This window comes from Ptychodera flava, chromosome 2 (genome assembly GCF_041260155.1).
Source record: "Ptychodera flava strain L36383 chromosome 2, AS_Pfla_20210202, whole genome shotgun sequence".
NCBI lineage: Eukaryota > Metazoa > Hemichordata > Enteropneusta > Ptychoderidae > Ptychodera > Ptychodera flava.
The window spans coordinates 27626649-27652426 of NC_091929.1; the positions used below are offsets into that span (position 1 = coordinate 27626649).

Genomic DNA, 25778 nt, shown 5'->3' on the forward strand with positions numbered 1-25778 from the left:
AGCAGCTTCTTTACGTTGGCAAAAACTGCACTAACAAAAATACTTCGCCATTCAAAGTTTATTTTGAATGAGAATTTTCGAGACGAATTAAAAATAAGTACATAAATGAAACGGAAAGATGGCCTACTTCGTGGGAAGGACAAAATCATATGTTGTTGAGAAGACAGTTCGGACTGAGAAGTTGTTGTAGTTGGGAGAAAGGCAGTGGAGAGTTTTCGTTGTGGGGAGGGGAAAGATTATTTTGGGGGGATATTTGGCGGGACGGGAAGCTTTTTAAATTTTTGTGAGGAAGGTAGTTGCATCTTATACTTTCCCCGCCAGATTTTTTTATGCCCAAATCCTTTCAAATGCTATATTTATTGAAATCGTTGAAAACACAATCGATTTGCTGGTTGCCCCTGATCGAGTGGTAATCTAGTGGCCCCTGGATATTGTAGCAATGAGCATTAATTTCTGCATAAACACCATTGGGGGCGATGTTTTCGTAACTAACTCAAAATTTCAATTGACTTGGCCACAGGAAACTTTAATTAGTTCTCAAGCCGACATTGCTCTGCCACCTGTCAGCAGGATTTGTGTTGCTGAATGTTGTACAATAGGAAGTTTACGCCAACACTATATATTGTGGTGGCATATGGGAAATAAATTACAGGACTAATGCCAGAAAAAAAAGTGATCTAAGGAAGCATTGAGATCAAAATGTCCAATATTCCTTTTGAGAGAAGGAGACCGTCTCTTCATCGAAGCCAATCGTGATGCAGGGTTGGTGAAAAATAACTTCATAGTTTCCCGGTAATCCTCATAATAAAAGTAATAATAACAGCGTTCATGCATGCGACTGGAAGCACATTCTATTCAAACTCTTAGGTATACAGTGATAATATAACCTTCTTCTATATATACATGTTGTCTATAGTGCTTGAGAGTGAGCGGCCTTTTGTCACTCTTGCTCCACTCGCACAACAAGCCTACATGTAATTGTTGGCTAATTAATAACAGGTGAGCTTTGATTTTTGTTGGGCATTGACAAGCATTTCACTAAACGGTTTAAAATGTTTTTGGGTGACCTTTGATCTTGTTTCACTTACCTAGGCAACTACGACAGGTGCAGCTCTGGTATTTACTGGCATATGCCCGATCAAGGAGCCGTTCACTTATTTATATACATATTTCATCCTATGATAACCAACAGGGCTCAGAGTTTGAGTTATGTTGTATATTGATCCGTATGGGAAAATTTTTCCCCGAATTTATGGATGGCCTTTGATGACCTTTCATATATTATTTCACATATCTCAGCACTATAAAGTTCTGGTATTTGGCCGTATATCCAACATCGTGGCATTATTCGTTGACCTTTCCATCTCACTAATTATGCAATCATCTAATGGTATGCAAACCAATGAGGGCTACGCAATGGTCATTGTTGGATATTGACAAGCATAGGAAACACTTTTTCAAAATATTTTTGGACTATCTTTGACCTACTTTTACATATATTTCAGCAAGTAATTTTAACGGCTGTTAGGTTTTTCTTGCTTATGGAGCACTTTGTTCCCTGATTTGGGGATGATCTTATATTACCGTAGGTCCTCCTTTACCTATAACAGCTAGCACAGTAAGCATTGTGTTGCATGAAACATTTAAGGATTGGGCGAGGGGCATCGTCTTAGATTAGAAGCTCGGCTTAGTAATTATGCATATATCTTATTCTTATCGACCAATAGGACACGAGGATCGTTTTTTCTTATTCTTGCGTTTGGACCAGTAGGAAAGTAAGTAATCATAATTTCGGTGATGTTCGATGACCTTTGACCTTCTTTCACGAGGGAAGATTTCCGTCGCTTCGGTCTGGCATCATTACCTTATCAGCAGAATAAATAAATCAGTCATCATCACCAGAAATTGCCGCCAAGCAGCCTATATCGGATCATGTCATATAAAGCGATTGATATGCATATGTACCTCACTGTATACGCCCCTGTGCTGGTTTTATTGAAATCTTGACTCTTGACAGACAATGATCGCCAGATGGCCATACCAAATCATATCGTGAAACACACTGACGTGCACTTGTATGTCTCACTTAGCACAAGGTACAACAAGCTGAATAGAAATGTTGGATAGAAAGCAATCTTGAAATGAAGAGCTAAAGTGCTGCTTACATACGACATCCCGTGAGTCTGGTTTCAATTAATGAAAGCATTATGACTAAGACTCATACCTCAACTCAACAATTACAAGCAAGAACACCCTCATGAATACAAAAAGTCATTCAAACATGATTGATATCGAGCTTTCATCCACCATTGGAAATTGAGCTTTCATCCACCAATGAACTGCCAGCTACTTCTCTTGATTCGAATCAGTTTCAATGCCCATTTCATTACAGTTGCCTGTTTAGGAAGACTCTTTGGTGATTCTTTACCACTAGTTTGGGCTTACAGTTTTGAAACATCCACAGTCTGTGTGGCGGCATCATACACAACTGAGAAAGGTCTCGGATTTTGTCGCGAAAATTGCCTGAAAAGAACACAACATTCAATGCTCTTTAAATACACTTTACAATAATCAATGTCAGGGCTCGAAATTAATTTTAGTCCCTGGTAGTCCACTTGAGCTACCATTTTCTGAAGTTGGTAGCCCGCTGACAATGGCTGGTAGCCTATGCATATTTTAGTTCAGGGGTATCTTTTTTTGTTAACCAGTTGAGAAATGCTGTTTTTTCAAGATTCTGCACCTGAAGTGAATTATCTAGTCATTTGATGTGAATACTTACACAATTTTAATACCCATTGGCATGGAAACAGGTATAATGGTCGATAGGGATACTCAAAAGTTTGGTGACCTATTGACAACCCGTTTCACTTTCAGAGTTGTATGCAAATTTTGATAGTCGTCCTGACAACAACACGACCTTCTCGGCACTGGGACATAATGTAGCAGGGCTAAAAATAGGCCATTGACCTTCTGTTGGAGGAGGCATAATTTCAGTGTAATTGTGATTGATACATCATGATCAAAATGCAACTAAATTGCGTTTTCATTGGCCATCATTTCCTGTGCCTGTTACTCAAGTACCACAGTTTAGATATTGAAACTTTGTTGCAAAGTTCCACTGCAGAGCCGGTCGTCTTCGTAATTTGCATAACAAAGTCATAGTATGGCCTTTCTGTGTCCAGCTGGGTTTGACTGCATTTAGCTCGTCGCAAAGTGACGGACAAGACAAGGCATGCCAACTACTGACTGAATTTCAGGTCCCAGGCTTTGGTAGTCCGTGTGCGCTACCATTTCATGGATTTTGGTAGCCGCAGAGAAAACTTGGTAGTCTTTGGACGCAGGACTACCGCTAATTTCGAGCCCTGAATATAAATATTTTCCTGTTTTGCTATTCACATTCCATTTACATCAATTGAATTTGCCAGCATCAAATATTACTTAAAGGGAGGGGGTCTTCCCGTCTATGGCTGAACATATTGGACCAATACAACGGATATGTTGCTATGCATAACATATCCCAGGATTCCTTTTGCATGTCTAAAATTTCAAAATGGCGTTTGTGCTGAAAATGGTGACAGCGGCCAAGGCAGCTTCACATAAACAAAGAGACACAACCAAAGTTTAATGGGTAAAATCTTGCAGTAATTGGAAAGTTACAAAACAGGTGAACCATGAACATGCATAACATGCTTGATTTACTTAACATTTGCCTTAAATGATATTCATAGTCAATCTCTGGGATTCAGGGGCAATTTTTATCAACAAGAAAGTCGGACAGTCACAGGCGGGACGATCCCTCCCTTTAAAGGTATACAGTCACCTGTAATCTAAATATGCCCATATATGGTCAAAGGGGCGCTCCTTGGTATTCAACATGCCCGTGTGAGGGCGCTGTTTTTTAAAAAGCTACCCGCATAAAATCTGTGATTGGTTAGAATTTCTCTTTCCATGGTAACTGTGGCAAAATTGGAACAGGTGACAGTATACCTTTAATATATAAATGACTAGGATGTCCTAGAACAGATAGAAGGTGGTCAATTCAAGGGACACGGTTGCTTTTTTCTAAATTATTTTGATTATTTTTGTTTTATAGGCACAAATATTAATGTTGTCGTGCTCACTGAAAAATACTAAATTTTCTGTCTTCAGAGCTCCATATCCTCCCTGCCTATAGATATACAAACACATGCTTGGATTACATTATCTACGGTACATACTAGGATGGCCTCGGCATATATTACATATTGTGTGCATGTAAAAGGTGTCAGCAGAGATATGATAAGCCAGATTAACGTCTGACATGAAACAAAATTACAAAAATAATTTGAAAAGATCGCACCCTTGTCCCTTACACATTCCCTAATACTTAACATTATGGGCAAATTTGAAAAGCAGCGAGTGTGGAAACTCCTTAGCAGTGGTCGACATAAAAACGGTTTGACAACCGTATTACAAAATCTTTTTTAACATCCAATCTAAACAGGATTAGTATTGAGTGACTATGAACAGCATGTTAATTTACGTGTACCATGAAATATATTCCATCAATGTTTGAATTTTTCAATTTTCAAACATTCGAATTTTTATCTCAATATTAAACCTAGTTTTAGAACATCTTGTAGTTTAGACTCTGATGCGAGAGGCAATGGTGACATATTCCTTGGTGTCTACATTCATGTTTTCCCTTTGATGGGAGATGAAAATTCCTCAAATAGATTTTCTGGAAAAGGTATTGTTTTTATTTTGCGCAAATCATGTCTTATGTATATTATGCCATCATTTTAAAATGGAGGCAGGCTCAAGAGTAACGAATTCTAAGTGACGTAAGATGCGTCTCACAACTGGAACAACTTTTGCAAAACTTGCCTCCTGGAAATTTCAAACAGCCCTCTTTCATTATCTAGGGTGTAAAACACTGCTCATCTTGCAAATTTTGGAATGGGAGAAATAATTGTCCAAATCGACTACAATGTGAAAAGTCAAAATAGCTACTACACCCAGTGTTAAGCCATGCAGAGATTCAACGGTTGACCTCAGTGTCACAAAAACAAGAGAGCGTAAACTGCATATACCCATCTGGCCAAATGCGTCCACACAATCAGCATGTACTAGAAAAGAACTGCAAAATTTCAGAGTCTGCACATCTTTCTCTCGGGCGAAATCTACCAAAAAACGTTATTCTTTACTCATCATGGCAACAATGCCCAGCTACACTGCATCTGACAACGCTACTTACCTGAGTTTATCAATAGCATCCTGAAAACTCTCTGCCATGAAATACATCGGTTGCATCTCAGATATCGAATAGGGATGTACGATCACCTCACCAAGATCAAAGGGTCTGATTTTTGGCACCGCTGACATACAGTACTGCAAAAAATAGTAGAATCAGATTTTTCTACAGCTTGATTGCTCAGGAGAACCACGCACACATATTGACAAGTGCTTTGGGTAGTATGCATCTTTAAAATGCAAGAATTAACTTTTGCTCAAACTTTCCTCAAGCAATCTTTCACTCTTTCAAAATCAAGAAGAAACATCGGGGTGGCCATGAAAATTTTGGTACATGAGAAACACATTACCTAATATTTACCGGTATTTGTAATTCAAAATGGCGGCCAACCCCGTGTTAACTCTACAGAGAAAATAAAATTTTCGACTTTTGAAAAACTAAGACGGTGAAAATTTTTCTTACACAGAGAGCTTTAAAATAAGCCCCTACAATTGGTAGACCAGAGAGGAATTGCAAAAACTTCAGAGTCCGAATATCTGTTAACGAGTCGCATTCTACCTTTAATTGTGGAAGCTTACCTGTAGTTCTCTAAAAGATGACAACACTGCTGCTCCAAAAACTTTGGGTGTGCCATTCTCCTTACAAAGTCCAACTTCCAATGTGAACCAGTAAAACTGAAAACAGACAAGAAGCAATAATGATAGCTTGTGCGTAATTTCCCTTACAGTTCTATTATCAACGACATTTATGCTCACCGGACAGTTGACCTTCACCTTTCTCATTCCCACATACGGACGAGATGCATGGCTCCCTTTAAACGTATGATAGGGATGCCATATTTGTTTACACGAACAATTTCAAAAAAAATGACCACTAAATATCCAAGCTGCAAAATAGAGACACAAAGTCAGTCTCATGATTTCCGCGTCAATACAAACGATAAATTTGATACAACTTCTCTACTACATGTGGGCAATGATCGTAAAGTTTTGATCTTGCTATTCATATGCATAGAACTTGATGAGATGCATCGTTTGTAATGTAAATTTTACAGTATGTACAGCGCCACCAGTGGTACTTTGATACTTAGTCTGTCACGCGTGGTCTGTTTATTCATTCAATGTGTGTAGTAACAATATGGCGGACGCAGTGACACCATAAAGTGCTCGCTCTGAGTGAGAGGAGCCATCCAGTCTCTAATCAAATCCATTCGGATGGATGAAGATATGTAACTAAAGCAATTCATGCTTCAGTTTTGAACAAGTTTGTCAGTGTTTCGATAATTTATGGCCCCTTGGAAGTCTTTGCACATTTTCCTCTGTAATAATTATTTCGATCACAGAGGAACATAGTCAGAGTGGCAACGCTTGCATGCCTTTTGTTCCATGGTCGTCTCGGTAGACTATTAGCTTTTCATATTAAAATGAGCTTCAAAGGTGTTAAACCTTTTGGAGGCTTTGTTTGTGGTTGATAATTACACGAGATTATGCGAAAAATACGACGAGATGGCATCGTACTGCCAGTCGCGTAACAACCATAGTAACTTTGTGAGCTCTCAGTCAAGAAACACTGCTTCACGCCAATCAAAACATAACACGCCAGCAGTTTCATAAACATGTCCGTCCTTGACGCACGTGTAAAAGACGGTATGACTGACCGTAAACCATTGAGTAAAACCAGACAGTATCGATAAAAGACTTTCAAATTTGGTTCAAACACACTCATTATATATTCATAAAAATATGAGAGGAATTTTTAAAACGGTAAAACTCACTTTCCTGAAGCTCAAAACACTCCCGTTTTCGCCAGCACGTCAATTTCGCTCAGCACCACACGACAACAACAACACAAACTTTGCCGAACATACTTTCGCTTAACAATTGGCGAAAATCCGAAAATTACCGAAGGATGCATGGTCGGTACTCTTCGGAAAAGAGAGGCGAGAGCAACCTGAGGCGAGGCGAACATGGATGGGTTACGTAACCGCTTCACGCCTTAAACAATACCCGTTGCCACTCTGTCCATGTTCCTCTGTGTTTCGATTTATCATTTATTTTACCACTTGCTTGAGTGTTATTTTATGTTGAGTATACAGCAACACCTACGCGAGCAAAGCCCCTACGACCATGCACAATTCGGAAAGCTCACAGTCCAAGTATAAAATTGCTAGTAAAGTATGGCTCACATATATACAGACACAGGTAGATTTCTGATTAGAATCTCATGATTGTAGAAATACGTGAAACATACGGAGGACGGTATTGTTTTATACATTTTGAACAAATTAACACAAAAACAACATATATACTTCCTTTGCACACAAAATACGCATTACATCATACATAATATATATATATATATATATATATATATATATATATATATATAATTATATATATATATATGTTGTGTGTATATTATATATATATATATATATATATATATATATATATATATATATATATATATATATATATATATATATATGTACATATAATTTATGTGCCTGTGTGTGCGTGTCTGTATGTGTGCTGTTATTCTTTTATATAACGTGTGTTGATTGTCCTGTATTATTTTGCCCAGTTGTCATAGACTTCGCACTACACATAAGCTAATGGTTCACACTTGATAAAAAAATTGCCAAAATCCCTGGGGCACCCTGAGGTGATGACTTATTTCCAACTTACCGCTGCAAGCTTCGTAATCCAATCATCCGGGGCACCAAGCGATGCTAGACCCACTTCCTGGGTAAACTGGGCAAATGACGGGTTTACAATCAGGGGCATATGACCCAGTAACTCGTGGCAGACATCTCTGAAATGGAGATAATTGCAGTATTAAAGCATGCAACGAGGATCTATGGTTAAGGCACACCAACACTGTCTTCAATTTCAGAGTGTTTTCAGAGAATCATCTTTTGTATTTATTATACAAACTTCATTGCATTTTTCTCAGAATTTGACCCTTCTGATGAGACGATTCCAAACTCTCTGCTTCGAGGGTGGTCCTCCTTGTGTTGCAGCCAAATTGCCTTATTTCCTTTTGGTGCATTTCAAGCTGGAACAGCTATTTTTCTTTGCTCTCTAAATTCAACTTTGTTTATACCTTCTAAGAAATTTGTATATGGCCCTCTAGAGGCCGGGAGTGTGTCTCCTTTGATGCCATTGTCTTTGAGGTTATGACCTCAATCAATTACATAACAGCGGCAGGTAATTGAAAGCAGGGCATGCGAAAGCATGGTGTGATGTGGCAACTTTGTTCAGAGGGCTGATTAGTTTCTAGGTTTTGTTTGAATGATGCTGAACCAACAAATGGAATGAAACGCTAACAGCCCGGTGGCTTTAATTATATTGGTAAGCTTTAAGCTGTTTTCAGTTGTGTATTTTGATACAGGAATTTTGAAGCCATGCATTTTGAAATGGACCAGGTTGGAAACATTCTGTATGAGCAACAGAGATTGCTGTGTGTGTACTTCTCGTTCCAAAATTTTTGTATTTCTTTATTTTGGCGTCGGAGCACATTTGACAACATTGGCTATTTGAAATGAATTTTGGTTTATGCATGAACAGTGGGACGTTTCTTCAGTCTTTGATGTACAAAATGGACATGTAGAATTGAACAATTATTTGAATATTATGAACATCTTCATATGAATTTTGGTGCTGATTGTAGGTTTTTCTACTGACACTGTGCATGTATTTCCTAATATTTATTGTTCCTTTTAGTTAATGTGTTAGTCCCAGAGCAGTGCTGACCAGAACCTATATAAACAGACTGGAGCCAGCCTTAGCAGAAATAAAAGAGAAGTAAGTAAAGACTGAATGGAATACTGTGTGTCCTTTGAAGATATTCAGGTCAGATTATTTAATTTATTATCATCGAGGACTAACTCAATTAGCAACAGAGTCACAACTGGGTAGTTTTCGTCAGAAGATGTCACCACTGTAGTACGCAGAAATGGCACCTACCGTCACACCTTGCATTACATTAACATATTGGCGGAAACTTATCGCACAATTCTTGTGAATCTTGTATTAACACTGTTAACACAGCATTCAGTTTCATTGTGACTTAAAATATGACAGAGTGGTGAGCGACAAAATGTACCTTCCACTCAGCTCACTGCCGGAACACATCGAGAAACAAAGTTGATGTGATTTCTGGTATCAGATGGGCATATTCGATCATTGGCGATTGTGCTATCCAAATACAAACTTTGACTTAGATGAGAGCGCTTGTTTTCTCTTCAATTCAGCATTCCTCGTGAGTTTTGCCTTAATTTATGAAATAGACAACTTTTATCTTGCCCCCTCCTTGAAGGGGAACAGTCGTCGGAACTGCTACTGTGCGAGTTTCTTGTTTACAAACAATGTATTTCGTGCATGATATCAAGATACAACTCATCATCATAGCTACAACATTTAAATTATACGATGTAGATTATGACAGACATATTTTAACTTTCATCAATCACAATCATACCTTGGATACAGTGTTTACATTGATGGGTCCCATACGACCTTGACCTCAGTTCCGAGGACTGTATCCCTTTAAAATGAAACTTCTGTGTGCCTTAAAGTTCATATTTCACTCGGGCTCCGTCATTTGATGAAATACCCCCTGTGACGTACATAGAGTCATGAGAGTGCAATGTCTCGAGCTGCTTTCCTTATTATTGGATACGGGAAACGATATCACGCGTTGACATTGCCGCATGGGCTACTTACGGCTCTGGCGTGAAGGACGGATCCAAGCTGTGCCTAATATACTGTGTGGAGCGAAATACACGGAAAGCAAAGCCGGCGAGAAAGTCACGTGGTGTTATTGAACCCCCTGCAGGGCGAAGGGTAAAGCCAGTACGCTCTGTAATATGATAATGAATGAATGACAAATGTTAACGACAACAAGCAAACAATTGAGATGTCTTTTTCCAAAGATAGAGGCATAGACAGTAGATGTAGGGTGCGAACCATTTAGTATCTGGGAGGGTTAGCTGGAGGAATTTAAAAAAAAAACTGTCGCTGGCCATTTACAAGAAAACAGTGTCTGCCAAGTGAGCAGGAAAAAATTGCTTCAAGGGAGGTTGCAAAAAAGTGTTGCCATGTACCCTGAGACAGTAGACTGTCTTCAGTGGTCTCTGGAGCTGCCTCCTACAACGGTTAATGGTGGAACTTGTAAACGATATGGCCTGTAAACACGTTCAACATCCTGACATGTTAAACATAGGAGCATACGTTCATTGTGCAAATATATAGATATCTTTACTTAACTTAGTAATTAAATATTATACGCAAGTAGAATGTTTTGTTCAGTGTCACTACAAAATGTTGTTTACTCTCCATAATGACATAATCAAGAATTACAGCTATTACATATTATACAATGTATTGTTATTGTTCACAATTAAATTTCAGTCCGGACTGAGATTGATTTGTACACAATATTCATTCACTTTACATGTAATACTTGTTGTGTTCACAAGCTGACTACTTTGCAATTCAACAGACTCTGAAGAGTAAAACTGGAAATAGTAGGTGATACACTGGACATTTTAATACAGAAAAAAAAATCAACAAATAGTTACAGCTATTTTCACTCTAAGAACACAGTATTTTACAAAGAGTTGCTTGCATGATTTTGTTTTTTGTTGAAAAAAAATTGGTTTGTCTCTATAAGACAAAAACTGTTTCAAGGTAATCTTTGGGAAAAAAGCTGTGGATGGGTGAAAAAAATCGTTGCCATACCTATTTCCTCCAGCCCCCCCCCCCACGAAATCGAATGGTCACCCCCAGCAGTAGCTCTAACCAATGAGCATACGTGACGTCACACTGTGTGATCGATATGCAAATAGTCAAATTTTTCTCAACAATTGTCTCTGCAAGACTTTTTGAAACGGTGTGTATAATTGTGACATGAAAGGCAACTTGTCAAGTGTCTACAAACCCTATCAAAACCATTCACCTCATATGAAAGTTTTCCACAAGGAACTATTTACGAGCGTAAAACAGACAAGAACGTCTTTAGCAAAACTGTAAATCCTCATTACATGTATAGCGCAGCTGTATGAACTTTTATTTGCAGAGTCTAAATCCAGAAATTTAGGGACTGGAGTACTTGACCATACAGTTTCGGTAGTATGCACCAAAAAAGTGACAATTTTTTAAATTTTTTTGCTGAATCTTTCGTCAGGGAATCTTTCAACCATTCTCTTTCAAAATCAAGAATATACACAAGGGATCAACGTGCAAAGTTTTGTACTAGAGAAATAAATTACCTAACATTTACATATATTCGAAAATCCAAATTGGCCACAATCCCTATGTTAGCTCGATGGGGATTTTTTATTTTCGAAAAAATAGCACGGTGAATTTTTTCTTATTCCAGGAACTTGGAAATGAGACCATTATAAGTGGTAGATTGGAAAAGAATTTGAAAAATTTGAAAGTCCCAATATATGTCCCCAAGGCGCATTCTGGTGATTAATCGTGGCAAACTTTCTTCAACTATAATATAACTAGCCTAAATACATTAACAATGATCACATCTTCCAATTTAGGGGATACGAAACATCGAAAATTAAAGTTTCCCCATTTCTCTTCTACGATAAAGCCAGAAAATCGTACGTCACACTGCAAATGTAAGGAGGACGCTCGACATAACTTTTTTTTATAAATCACGCTTGAGCTGCAGGTAGGTAAAGGAATTTGAAATTGAGATTTGATATAAGTTTCCGAAGCTCACCATGAGTAATAACAAGAATAACTAAGTGCAATGGCAATATTCAGGGATGACCAGGGAGACCAAACCTTTCAGGAAGTTGGATACAGTTTCCAACTGCGGTATTTCATCCTCGGTGATCACGCCGTTGTCAACCAATAAATGGAACCCCTTGACGAATTCTTGACAGGCATGAGTTGGGTAGAGTGCTGACAGTTTATTGAAGACTGTCTTCCATGTCTCGATCTCGTCCTCTGTGTATTCGATATTTGGTAGAAGTTGGCCGCTAGACGAAAAGAAAATATATATTTAAATGACGTCGAGAGGTTGTGCCTTTGAATAGGCAGTAAAATTAGCATTTGTTCGGTTCAAACATCACAATAAACTATATGTAAGTCCATGTTTTAAGGCAATACACGCCATGAAACGTATAACAAATTATCAAAAATGTACGGACATTTGAAATTTGAAATGGTTGCTATACTTTGTGTTACCTCAGTTAAGGATAATTAATTTTCGACTTTCACAAAAATAAGACGGCCAAGACGTCATCTACTCAGCAGACTTCAAAGCAAGTCCACATGAGTAGCAGAAAAGAAAAGTACTTTAAATAATTGTGTTCGGAAAAAAAACAGCGCACATTCTATCTGAAGGTATGCAAAGGTATAAAATTTCAGACTTAATGCTTAATATGTATTATACTCAATATGCATTGGTTAATTTTCCGTATAATGTACATTTCCTATGGGGACAATATTTCTAACATTGATCAATAATTTCACTTCTATATTTTTCTGAAAGCATGCAGAATTCCAGCACCTATTCCAGAATGTCTGATGAAATACATCGTGTCAGCTTTCTCTATACAATGCAATGTGTATCATTGTGTAATCTTACCGTTGAATATGAATTCTAGTCGAAAGTGACTTGTCGACAATAGCATGTAACGTTATATATATATATATATATATATATATATATATATATATATATATATATATATATATATATTATAGATATATTTTCATGCGGTAGTGACTAGTTGAAACGTGAGCATATGGGCATGATCTTGGGAGTGGAATGAAAAATTTTATCTCACAGACAGAACAAAGCTGTAGGAAAATGCAACAAGAGGTCAAAAGGTACGCCAAAGGGGGCCTTCCCTATTGTTGGGCAAGTGCTCTTTATGACAGAGCTAGTGACAGTTGTGCGTATCGATGTTAGAATATTTACTCTTGTTTGAACATTGACACCAAGTGCACCTCACGGGCGTGTTTTGTACTTTAATATTCTAACCAGATATGACCTGAAAATGCCCGTTTTTCAGTATATATTATAGTTGTATGTAAATTGAAACTTTCGACACAATTTTGCAACTTGACTATAATTACCAATATGCTTACATAGCTTTGGTCAAATCCTTCCAGTTTGATGTTCATAATATCTTCAATGTACATTTCAAGTTTCGTCAACCTTGATCAAGCCAATCCCGATATATATCCCTAGTTATAAAAGTTCCTTAAATACGGAAATTAGTAATCAGTTGATCTCACAATGCTTAACAACTCTCATTGTTGTTATCATAGTATCTTCAATGTACATATAGCAAGTTTTGTCAATTTTGATCAAATAGTCCATTCCGATATAGCCCTAATTAGGGAAGTTCGTTACTATGCAAATTTGTAATTAGCTGATCTCACAATGCTTAACAACTTTCATTGTTGTTATCATAGTATCTTTAATGTAGATAGCAAGTTTCGTCAATTTTGATCAAATAGTCCATTCCGATATAGCCCTAATTAGGGAAGTTCGTTACTATGCAAATTTGTAATTAGCTGATCTCACAATGCTTAACAACTTTCATTGTTGTTATCATAGTGTCTTCAATGTACATATATCGAGTTTCGTCAATTTTGATCAAATAGTCCATTCCGATATAGCCCTAATTAGGGAAGTTCGTTAATATGCAAATTTGTAATTAGCTGATTTCACAATGCTTAACAACTTTCATTGTTGTTATCATAGTGTCTTCAATGTACATATATCAAGTTTCGTCAATTTTGATCAGTTCATTCCGATATAGCCCTAATTAGGAAGTTCGTTAATATGCAAATTTGTAATTACCTGATCTCAAAATGCTTAACAACTTTCATTGTTGTTATCATGGTATCTTCAGTGTACATATATCAAGTTTCGTCAATTTTGATCAAGTCCATTCCGATATAGCCCTAATTAGGGAATTTCGCTAATATGCAAATTCGTAATTACCTGATCTCAAAATGCTTAACAATTTTCATTGTTGTTATCATAGTATCTTCAGTGTACATATAGCAAGTTTTGTCAATTTTGATCAAATAGTCCATTCCGATATAGCCCTAATTAGGGAAGTTCGTTACTATGCAAATTTGTAATTAGCTGATCTCACAATGCTTAACAACTTTCATTGTTGTTATCATAGTATCTTCAATGTATATATATCGAGTTTCGTCAATTTTGATCAAGTCCATTCCGATATAGTCCTAATTAGGGAAGTTCGTTAATATGCAAAATTCGTAATTAGCTGATCTCACAATGCTTAACAACTTTCATTGTTGTTATAATAGTATCTTTAATGTAGATAGCAAGTTTCGTCAATTTTGTCAAGTCAATCCAGATATATATCCCCAATTGTGAAAGGTCATCGCAACATTTGTAGCCAATGTCATTAAATTTTACGCAGCCGTTCTCAGTGTAATCCGTTTTTCTGAAATTACAAATTATGCAAATAAACATAAAATATGCAAGCCACACCCACCACAAACTAATCATTTCTTGCTATTCCAAATCAAAATCTATGTATTGCATTTCATTCTAATCCTATCAGCCGATGTTGAGATAACCTGCTGACAGACAGACAGACAGACAGACAGACAGACATTAGTGCGAAATTAGCTGACGTCAGTGGAAACGTGAGCTAAACAGGAGACACTTCAGGGATGCCCTGGACCAAGTATACAAACAATTGAAAAATAAACATATTTTGGAGGTACGTTTCAGGGACTTACTGTCGGTACTGGTTCCCAATATCAACGATTTCATTTCGTCTCTCGCGGTATTTCTGGTCGGTGAATCCCTGCAATCAAGAGGGTAGCAACGAGTTTAATAACGTTGAAACGATTTTAAGAAAACGATTTCATAGGAAAAGGTTTGTCATGGCACATTACTGGAGCAGCAAACTAGACGATTAAGAACACTTATGACATCTAAATATGACTATTTTACGGCATCTTGGACAGAATGAAAAGTTGGAGGGGAAAGTAGCATTTGTTCGTAACTGATTTGCTTTGGTAAAAAAGTTCCCCTCTCGCCTGTTTTCTAAACATCGTACGTTCAATAGAAGGCACATTCATTAAGTTCAAAATGTAAATGTCTCGTTTGATACTCACGGGATGGTTTACATCTAATCCTGACCCGTATCCAATTACGCTGGCACACTCATCTAGCTCCGCAATTTTTCTCGGAAACCACGGGACTATAAAAGAATAATAGACGGCTTGTTGCGCGTGTCGTATTTTTTCTACTCGTTATGAATTTTACCACAGACAATTAGCAGGGCTATGTAGTCAGATTAACCGTAACGTCCACTGTGGGTCAGTCAAGCTCGTTTACACGTAAGAGGAGAGTTGAGTCGAAATTAGACTTCTGTCTATGGACATTCTGTCACTCTCGCTCGGTCAGCTTTTACCGATAATAAATCTCTTAAAAACGTTTATTTAGAAGAATTCAAATATCTCAAAGGACGACGACAAATCGAAAGTATGATTGTGGTGTCAGGTGTTAAAGTAGACTCACAACTCCTGGACGATTTTTTTTACTCGGGCAGAACTCTCTAAAACCATACAGTCAAATTTGCCGAATATTGAATGTGACTGTACTGACAGAGGAATATATAACATTGGTCGTTGAGGGCGGACAAATCCTGCTATACTTAATGTAGGTCACAGGTATGTCGAAAAGACAACGGGTGCACAGCTTGAAGCACAGAAAACTAATCCAAAAACATAAAGAGAAATGGAATCGTGGAAGATGGGAACTTGCTCAGAAAAACGTCAAGCTAAAAAGAAAAAGAAAAAGGAAAAATCCCACAATAAAACTGGTGAAGTTATATTAATTTCCTCGTGTTTTACTGATATTCATATAACACGATTGTAATCAATTGAGGATAATTGGATAGTGAACTTATATCAATTTAATGGGCACATGTAAGATCATCTGCTTTTCTCTTTAAGCAAAACACTTGTTTTTATGAGTAATTTGTAATATTGCAACATTCAGCTATAGGGCACCCATCACTCTTGAGAAATTCAAAAAATATGAAGATCCAATTCTCCCAAATTAGTTCAAATTGTGTTTTATATGTATTCTCATTATTTGCGGCTCTCTGTGGTGTGACATATCCCAAAGACTACAGGCAACATTGTAACCTCCATAAATTTACTAATCTCCATAAATGTAACATCAATCATAATTGTAATAAAGTGCACCCATAAATGTAATATCACCCATAAATGTAACAAAAATCAACCATAAATGTAATAAAAACACCAACCACAATTGTAATAAATGATAACCATAAATGTAATAAAAAAATCACCCATAAATGTAATACTTGTCAACCATAAATGTAATAAATCTATTTTGTCGTTGCAATTGAGGAATTAGCCCTTAAATATTTATCTATGTGATAAGGAAAGCAACTCCACACATTATTCATATCTTAATTGTTTGCGTTCAGTGTGTTTTGTATATTTGAAAGTGTATTTTACGTTTACCTGTTTTGCATACAGAACTTATTGGCCATGGCGAGACACAGCTGTAACCTCCACAAATGTAATAATCTCCACAAATGTTTATTACATTTATGGTTGAGTTTATTACATTTATGGTGAATTTGTGTATTACATTTGTGGTTCCAGGTTGTTACATTAATGGTTGACTGTTTATTACATTTGTGGTTGATTGTATTACAATTGTAGTTGATATTACATTTGTGGAGATTATTACATTTATGGAGGTTACAAACATTAGTTTCCGCGTGAACACAGTCCTGCGAAATGAGAGAATTGTTTCAGGACATCGGCCGATCACCTAAAAAGACCCACACTGTCTCCTAAAGCCATGTAGATCCCGGTTTCCGCGTAATCAGATCGGGAAAAATTTGGTGAACGGTGCTGTTTAAGTTAATTTTGTCCGGAATTTTGTTCGTGGCGAATTCCAAGAAACCTAGCTATCGATGAGTGTTGACAGATTGTAACTTCAGTGGATGCCAATTGGTCGAAAAATCCGCGAATCGTGTGCACTAGCAGCTTGCTCTCGGATTCCGCTGCTCTTCTATAATAGCTGAGGAATATAATGTGCCATAGTTTGAGATGGGGTTGGTGTAAAACTCAAGTCAGAGAACTACAGCAGCGCGCAGCATGGATCCACAGCTACCTATACTTACTAGTGCTGGTAGCTTTGCTACCATTGCCTGGTCTATTTTGGGGAGGGGTCACATCCTTCCATTCAACTCGGGAGGTGGAGGGATTGTGACAGATCAAATCTAACTTGAATTATACCAGGATGTCGGTAGTTGGCAAATTAACAATTGAAAACACTCCTATGGCGTCATTGAAGATACATAAAGTAGCAATACATTATATTTACTATTTGTGTTAATAGAGTGGAGACTTAAATTAATAACACTCGCTGCCACAAGTCTTCCTTACACCCCTTTAACATCGGGATACCAGCCTCGTCGGCCCCTACAGGCTAACAAGTGTCTTTATGTTTTGTGAGTAACTACCTATGCTTCAATGGGCTAAAGCACTTGTAAACATACCCACGTGCGGAAAACGCGCAAAAACGTTTATTTTCTCACGAGCTTATACACATGGGGTTGCTTGTACCACCCTCACGTGATCTTTTGGGTGTACTGAGTCTGTATGACACGTGGCGTCGTTTTCCTCCCTGAGTAGAACCATTCAGCTCGTATAATAATGAATATATCAATCTTTGAATAAATCAACCTGCACCTGCTTTATCAGTGATTATCTGCGACTGGTGCAAACGACCTTGGCCGTTGCTGCGGATCCGTGTTCACAGGCCAGCTGTGTAGGAGCAAACTCAACAAGGGCAATCACCCAGTAAGTGAGGCTACCCACAATTCTCCATGATCTGTACACACGGAGATCACTCACTGAACTGAAGCAAATTTCTTCTGTACACAGAACAACTCGGTCCATATTTCAAAATTCTGGCAACATAGTTCTGATAATCATAATTTTCTGATTTCTCACTGTGAATAATGAGAAGATCAACCCCTTTTCCGCGGAAGAGATAGCAATTTTGTAATTTTGTCGACATAGATTTTTGACAGCCATACACAATATTTTCAAGGAAACTAAGGGAATAAGTTGCATCTGTGTTGGCAAAAGAAAGGGTATTGATTTTTTTTTAATGTTCGTAACAAAGGAAATTTGCATGTCTGACAGGTGGTATGATGAGACCATCTTAGTTGCTGATAACTTTATCTTGACAAGTGTGCAATTTTTAGCACCTCCAAACATCGACTTCTCATTCAATTTACTCTTGAATTTGAAACATAATCAATAATTTTGGAACATAGTGTTAACAAATAATCCTTAATTTATTTTTAAATTAAAAATTGTTAAGAAACTGATAAAATTGAAAAAGCCTTTAGCAAAAAATGTCTGAGTGAACAAATCAAGAGGAATTGTGGGTAGCCTCACTTACTGTGAAGGGCAATCACCCATTCGTTAGTGTGAGTTGGGTCGTGGAATTCGTTGAAAATGCGGTTGCGTTGCAGGTAGGGGTATATCAAGTCGAGGGTAGGGACTGGACAAATGGCGCTGACACTTTAACAATGAACAATAATTCCATAAAACTCAAATGTACCTGTACAGAATAATATTGTCGATTTACAATCTCGTTGGCAAAAACTTACTATTCCTAAATCAAATGTACCCACATATGCAGCCGGTATGTCTAAGTATTAGGAATATACAAGACATTGATTCAAAAGTGCAAAACGCTATCAAAAAACCTGGTACGTTGAGAACAAATAACACGTACAGTAACAATGTTCAGCTGTTTATACCAATCGTTATTTTTCACTTGTCAAACAAATTATATCTAAGGCCATAAGGTTGTCTTACAAACAGTACAGTGTCCGTTGCAGTAGTTCTTTGAACGCCTATATATTGTGTTAGTAACACAGTGTCGCTTTAGCATCCCTTCCAGAGCATTCGTTTCTGGAGAAAACGGGCGTAGCTTTGCCTGCCAAAATTCACTCCAGGCGACGTTCAAAGTTAATATCGAACGTAGAGGGCGTATTCACATAGGCACAGCGTGAACACCAATATTCAGCTCATAAACAACGGTGAAAACGATATCGATTTTCACCGATGAGGGTGTTGTCTAACAAACAACAGTCACGTCGAGTTGCCTCCAAAATCAAACAAGATGAGTTTCGATCATTAATGAGATTAACTATCACAGTGTCCGCAATTATTCTGCATCGGTTTTGAAAGTATCGTCCATCTCAGTACCGTGTTTCTTGGGAATAAAGTCGAGTGATGCCAGATTTGCAGATTTGCTCAGTCAACAGTCAAGGAGCGGCAGGGCTACGGATCCGCAGCAACCTTGACCACAACAACACGTATTGCAACCATTTTTGACAAAGCTGTTGACGGTCTGAACTTTGACCTCTAGCGTATTTACCGGTACGCTGGATGCGCTATAGAGCCTTTAGGGCAAAAGTTCACAACTCGAGCAGCACGCGTCGACAGCTCACGCGAAAATGATTGAAAATAAATGACTGAAAATACACATTATCACGTTTGAAGTATACTGTAGTCAACAAGAGAAGATATGAGTCGTAGATAGTCAGTGACAAAGTTCGCACTGGTTGAGTTACTGTTACAGAGGAAATTTGCTTCTCAGAAAACATTTTGTTACAATTAGTGCAAAGTCCCGTACATTATACGTAAGCTGATTTTATGAATTCAGGCAGTTATATGTAATTGGAAAAAGTGATAAAGAAAACAAAATTTACGGTAAATAAGCACTCGAGGTCAGATAATCTACATACAATCTGGAAGTTTAAGAGTAGACATTTCTAATGATATTATATATGTTGTTTTCACTAGTGGTTAATTAATTTACGAGAGTTTTTTTCCGGAAGATTAACTTAATGAATACTATTATTTATTAAGATATGTAAATTATTACCCGCTAATAGCGCTGTTCACGGTTACAGGTTTGTTACTAAATATAGCTGTAAGGCGCACGACATCGGAGACTGTAGCTTGAAATGGGGACAAATTTTATCAATGTTTCATCCACGACTGTTCTTGCAGCTTGTACTCTAATTCTTGAATATGTCCTTACGTATTCATTGTTACTAGTAGTCGTCTACTAAGACTGTATTTTCGTCCTTCTTGGATGCGCAATTTTCAAAAGCGTAATCTAGAAATGCGGACAAATATTTATTTTTGCATAGTAATGAGGGAACAATGACGTCAATTGGGAACAGCCCTATTGTTAAGATATGTAAATCATTGCCCGCTGATTGTTTCTAGAGTTGTTTATACGGTTAAGTTTCACCTTGAGTTATTATAATGGGTTAAATTACATTTATAATTTAGCTAAGCAGGTATAAAATTGGGTGGTAGTTTTGGTAAAGCAGCACCAACGTTTTATAATCTGACATCAGCTGGCTCTTCTGTACGCATCTTCACTTTGTCAAAGAAACAAAGAGTCTTCTTTGTCATATCAACAAGCCACAGGGGTACAAGGCATTGTCAGCAATAGCAAGAGTGTAAAAAAATTAATAGATTTATGATTATGAATACTGTTTATTAAATTAAATGTCATTATTGTATAGTTACGAAAGTGCCCTAAAACATTCGAATCCTGAATGATGTCAATTTTCATGCCAAATTCGCGCAGTTGTACTACAGACCCTGTTATTATAAATTTATGAGTATGAATATTCTTGATAAAAAAAAATATTTCTGTCATTATTTCATACTTACAAAAGTACCCTACAACACTCGAATCCTAAATGATGATCACTACTTATGCCAAATTCACACAGTTGTAGCACAGACCCTCAAATAATAGTTGCAGCAGCAGCATTGCGCAGTAACTTGATGCAAGGTCATAGCACTGCCTAGGCAGACTCTCAAAAACCCCTTTTGTTTACTGTTCAGAGAGTTAGTCTGCCGAGGCAGTAGAGTGACCGCGCGCATCAAGTTACCGTGCAATACTGTTGCTGCAACTATATTAACCATATTTCTGAGGGTCTGTGCTACAACTGCCTGAATTTGGCATAAATACTGATCATCATTAAGGATTCCAGTGCTGTAGGGTACTTTTGTAACTGTACAATAACGACAGAAACATTTGTTTATTATGAATATTCGTAATCATAAATATGCGTCTGTAGTATAACTGCGCGAATTTGGCATGAAAACTAATCGTCATTCAGGATTCGAGTGCAGTAGGGTTCTTTTGGAAGTATGCAATAATGACAGAAATATATAATTATTATGAACAGTATTACGCCATATGACCCTATGCACAAGCCAGTACTCTGACTCGGTGGTGATGAGATGATAAAAGGCTGCTACACCGAGGCTTTATAAATTGCATTTGACGTACAGAACAAAAAAGAGGGGAGAAAAGCATCAAAGTTACACAACTTGGGAGTGTATCAAAGGAAGTGTTCTGCATAGGCATACTGTACCGTCAAGGCTGTCCGATGTCGAAAGTGACTGTACCGTCCTCGGACGAACTGAGTGAGGGTTTCGTGGTGACGACATGAGCGCCTATGGGTGATCAGAGTGCCAAGTGGAAAATGAGGGCTCTGTATGTACGTCTCATAATAGTCTGGTTCCCTGACCCGTTTTCCCCTGTAGAGGGCCCTACAGGGGGAAACAGGTCAGGGAACCGAACTACGGTCTCACAAACCACATTTCCAAAATATTCAAATGTCTCCATCACGATAGCTCTCACCAGAATGACATTGCCTTGACTTGATGAAGCGGAAGTAAAACGTTGTATTCTAATAACACTTGAAAATGTGTATGTATCTCTTTTTCTTGTTTCACGGACCGTGACGAACAAAAATCAACTTCTTTTCCACCATTTTTCTAGTATAAAACGTGACTGATCATGCTGCACTGAGCCTCGACAAAGTTTTATGCTAGAAAAATGGCGGTCTCCAAGTAGTCATGTTGGATAAAGCTAGAAAAAAGTTGATATTTTTGGTGAATTTTGAGCGGATTTCTGGTCGACGTGGTAAATCCCTAATAACTAAGCTGTCGATGAGTGTTGGCAATTTGTAATGTGGATGTAAACTTTTTGAAATACCGTCGAACAAACCTGCGCGCAGGGTGCTTGCGGGCGGATTTGGACTTTTGTCTATGGAAGTTCACATAGCTGTGGTTGACCGCCGACGCAAAAAAGTCGTAAGAGCCAAAATTGGCCTGTAAAAAGGCAGGAATACCGTCTGAAAACACCACAGGTATGGACCCCAAGCTATACTAATTACCCATCTCTATTACCTAATCTCCTAAAGACGTTTATTAGAAGAATTCAAGGTCTGTCAGAAGACGATGATACAACGAAGACAGAGTCAGCGTGGACTCTCTGTTGTGCCGCACAGTCAACAAAATAAATGCAGCCACAGACGTGTTTTACAGACAAAACACGCACAAAATATAGCCAATGTCATGAATTCCCTTGTTATTGAAAAGGCGCGCTGGCGTTACCAGGACCTCTTTCCTTGAACATGGTGACAAATATATACATGTCTTGAACAGAAAAAAAAACTATAAAACAGTTAAATTTCGATGTCATCAATGATTTTATTCAACTCAGAAACTTAAGTGAGGGTTCCCGTCTTTGGGAAAAACAGCTGACGCTTAAACTTAAAACGATAACGGGCACAGGGGACCCAGAGACCTGGTTGTTGTTGTTGTTGTTGTTGTAGTTGTTGTTGTTGTTGTAGTTGTACTTAATAGTCGTGTTGTTGTTGTTGTTGTTGACCAATAAAATTCAACGAACATAACTGTTGTGTTGTTGTTGTTTCAAACGTAATGTAGATATCACAAGAAACGCTACAAGAACACTTATTATTTGACCCGATGAAACTCTCTGCCAACGTACATTATGAAGAGAGTCCAATTAGAATTAATCTGTGGTGAATATTATTCATTATGTAGATCATAACACTTTCAATGAAGTTACAAACATGTGGTGAAGGTTTAAATTTACACACGACTGCAATATATCATGAAACGTGAGCATTTTCAGTTCATAACTGGTTGCTCAAGCTGACAGCTTGCACGTATTCCTGCCGTGGTATATCGCCAATATACCATGGTTCTTTTCGCGTCTCGACCAATCAGATCGCTGTATTTGCGCCATAAATATACTGTATGATATAATACCCGCTAATAGCGCTGTTCACGGTCTATATAGGTTTGTTACTAAATATAGCTGTAGGCGCATGAAATCGGAGACTGTAGCTTGAAATGGGGACAAATTTTATCAATGTTGCATCCACGACTGTTTTTGTGCAGCCTGTACTCTCAGTCGTCAATATGTCTTTACGTATTCATTGTTACTAGTAGTCGCCGACTAAGATGTATTTTCGTCATTTTGCATGCGCGTATTTTCAAAAGCGTAACTTAAAAATGTGCATGTGTACAGATGAGAACAGTGACGTCAATTGTAAACAGACCTATTGTTAAGATATGTAAATTATTGCCCGCTGATTGTTTCCAGAGTTGTTTGTACGTTTAAGTTTCACCTTGAGTTATCATAATGGGTTAAATTGTAATTACAGTAGTTTACTTTGAAGCATTGGCATTATGCGAACTAGACATATTGTTTAAATTGAAGTGTTGCCAACACTGTCAGGTGTATTTCTCAGCTGAGCAGTAATTCAAGTCGATCACAGTGAAATCAACTCTGCCAAAGTTGAAACATTGTCTTGCTGGAGGTCAGACGCAGTCAAAACAACAACACCTGTCTGCAAGTGATAAGACTTGGACGGAGTGTTTGGATATATGTGGTGGTGGTGTTCAGACTACGTCTGACATTCCGCTAGACAATGTTTCAACTTTTGCAGAGTTGATTTTTTTATGATCGACTCATGTTGCACCCGACAGTGTTGGCAACACCTCGATTTAGATAACAGGTCTAGTTCGTCTGATGCAAATGCTTCAAAGTAAACCACTGTGCACTGTATAGGCCAAAAAAAAGAAATGTTTCTGGTCAGGTCTTTCTTTAAAAAATGGTGCGGCGACGCGCATTTTTTTTTTTTTTTTTTTTTTTTTTTGCCACAAGGGAGGGAGGAGGGTCAGTTTTATAGTTTTATCAATATAGTCACATATATACTGTTCATGCAGTCACTGATCATGCCCCCACCCCAAAGAATTTTCTCCTTCTCTTCAGCCATTTTGGTTTGGTGTCAACCACGGCCGCCGGCCACAAACAGAAAAAAAAGGGTGACGCGCTGTTATTCAAGTGACGCGCGCGCTGACCAGAAACATTTCTTCTTCTTTTTTTGGCCATAGTTAAGCCATAGACCCTCGAGAAAAACCGGGTCTATGGTTAAGCTAGGCAGGCATAAAATTGGGTAGTAGTGTTGGTATAGTAGCCTCAACGTTTTATCGTAAATGGGCTCTTCCGTAAGCATCTTTGTCAAATAAATAAAATTCTTATTTGTCATCCACGAGCCACTGGTTGATCTCTGGTATCCGACGATCGAAGACTGGGTGGCCATGAGACGATAAACGGCTGCTGTACTCACAGGCACTAGACACGTCGCTTCGCGATCGGTACTGATTCACAGTAAACTTTTCTCTCTCTGTTTACTGTGAATCAGTACAGATCGCGAGGCGACGTGTACGTGTCCAGTGCCTGTGGCTATACCCAGGATTCTGAACTCGCGTAAAAAAACATAAAAAGCAGAAAAACAGTGTGGAAAATCATAAAAAGTTACAGCAACTGTAGCCCTGCGTACAGGTCTGTGTGTTCCCGGCGTTATACGTTATACGGCCGTATAACGCCGGGAACAAACAGACCTGTAATACGCAGGGCTAAAGCAACTGGGGCATACTGTACCGTCAAGCTCAAGACTGTCCAATGTCGTAAGAGACTGTACTGTCCTCGGACGAACTGAATGAGGTTTCCGTGGTGACGACATGAGCGCGCATGGGTGATTTTGTGTGCAGGAGAATGTCGGAATGGAAATTGAGGACACTGTACGTCTCGCACAAAACACATCTCCAACTATTCAAATATGGAACGTCACTATGATCATAATAACCCTTACCGGAGTGACATTGCCTTGCCTTGATGAAGCGGAAGTAAAACCACCGAGCAACTTGACCTCGGTCGGAGGTTGTACCGTGGGCTGGCACAGCCTTGAGAAACCGCAAAGCGCAGCATCTGACGAGCACTGACGAACCCAGCTGTGGGTCCATAGGAATCCCGTCTGAAAACACCACAGCTATGGACCCACAGCTATAGCGAACCAAGGCCACGGCCACGGCCACGATTCCTACGTAACGCAACGTCGACGGCAGGGCTGTCTCTTAACACCGCTAAAGGTCGGCCACCGGGTGGAGGTGCTGCAGTTAGCCCTCGTACATGTATGGATGTTCATGAAGGCAAAAAGGTCATTTTGACCCCAACAGTATGTTTAACCCCCATGACCTCATCAAACGTCTGCAACATGCATGGGCAGCGACCGACCCAAGCTTAGGCATGC

The 25778-nt window shown here is 38.4% G+C and overlaps 1 protein-coding gene across 3 annotated transcripts; it reads right to left on the reverse strand.

The window, feature by feature from the left end:
* Nucleotides 1-1962: 1962 nt before the first annotated feature.
* On the reverse strand, nt 1963-25778 carry LOC139118350 (protein henna-like). Of its 3 annotated transcripts, none has more exons than XM_070681638.1 (9): nt 25341-25778; nt 15376-15461; nt 14995-15062; nt 12040-12236; nt 9961-10096; nt 7921-8047; nt 5812-5907; nt 5237-5370; nt 1963-2523 (listed from the first exon to the last, which is right to left on the reverse strand). In XM_070681638.1, exons 1-9 carry the CDS (start codon nt 25489-25491, stop codon nt 2442-2444), a joined length of 1077 nt encoding a protein of 358 aa, XP_070537739.1. In that variant the 5' UTR covers nt 25492-25778; the 3' UTR covers nt 1963-2441. The 3 variants fall into 3 exon arrangements, with proteins under 3 accessions (XP_070537739.1, XP_070537747.1, XP_070537755.1); XM_070681646.1 differs by having other exon boundaries at nt 25130-25364; XM_070681654.1 differs by lacking the exon at nt 25341-25778 and adding an exon at nt 21741-21870.

Excerpts from the sequence above, each read along its gene's own strand:
- LOC139118350 (XM_070681638.1), bottom strand. The coding sequence starts at position 25,491 with ATGGACCCACAGCTGGGTTCGTCAGTGCTCGTCAGATGCTGCGCTTTG. Across the intron at positions 8,048-9,960 it reads CCGTCCTTCACGCCAGAGCC|AGATGTCTGCCACGAGTTAC; the intron begins GTAAGTAGCCCA and ends TCTCCATTTCAG. Across the intron at positions 5,908-7,920 it reads GGATTACGAAGCTTGCAGCG|TTTTACTGGTTCACATTGGA; the intron begins GTAAGTTGGAAA and ends GTCTGTTTTCAG.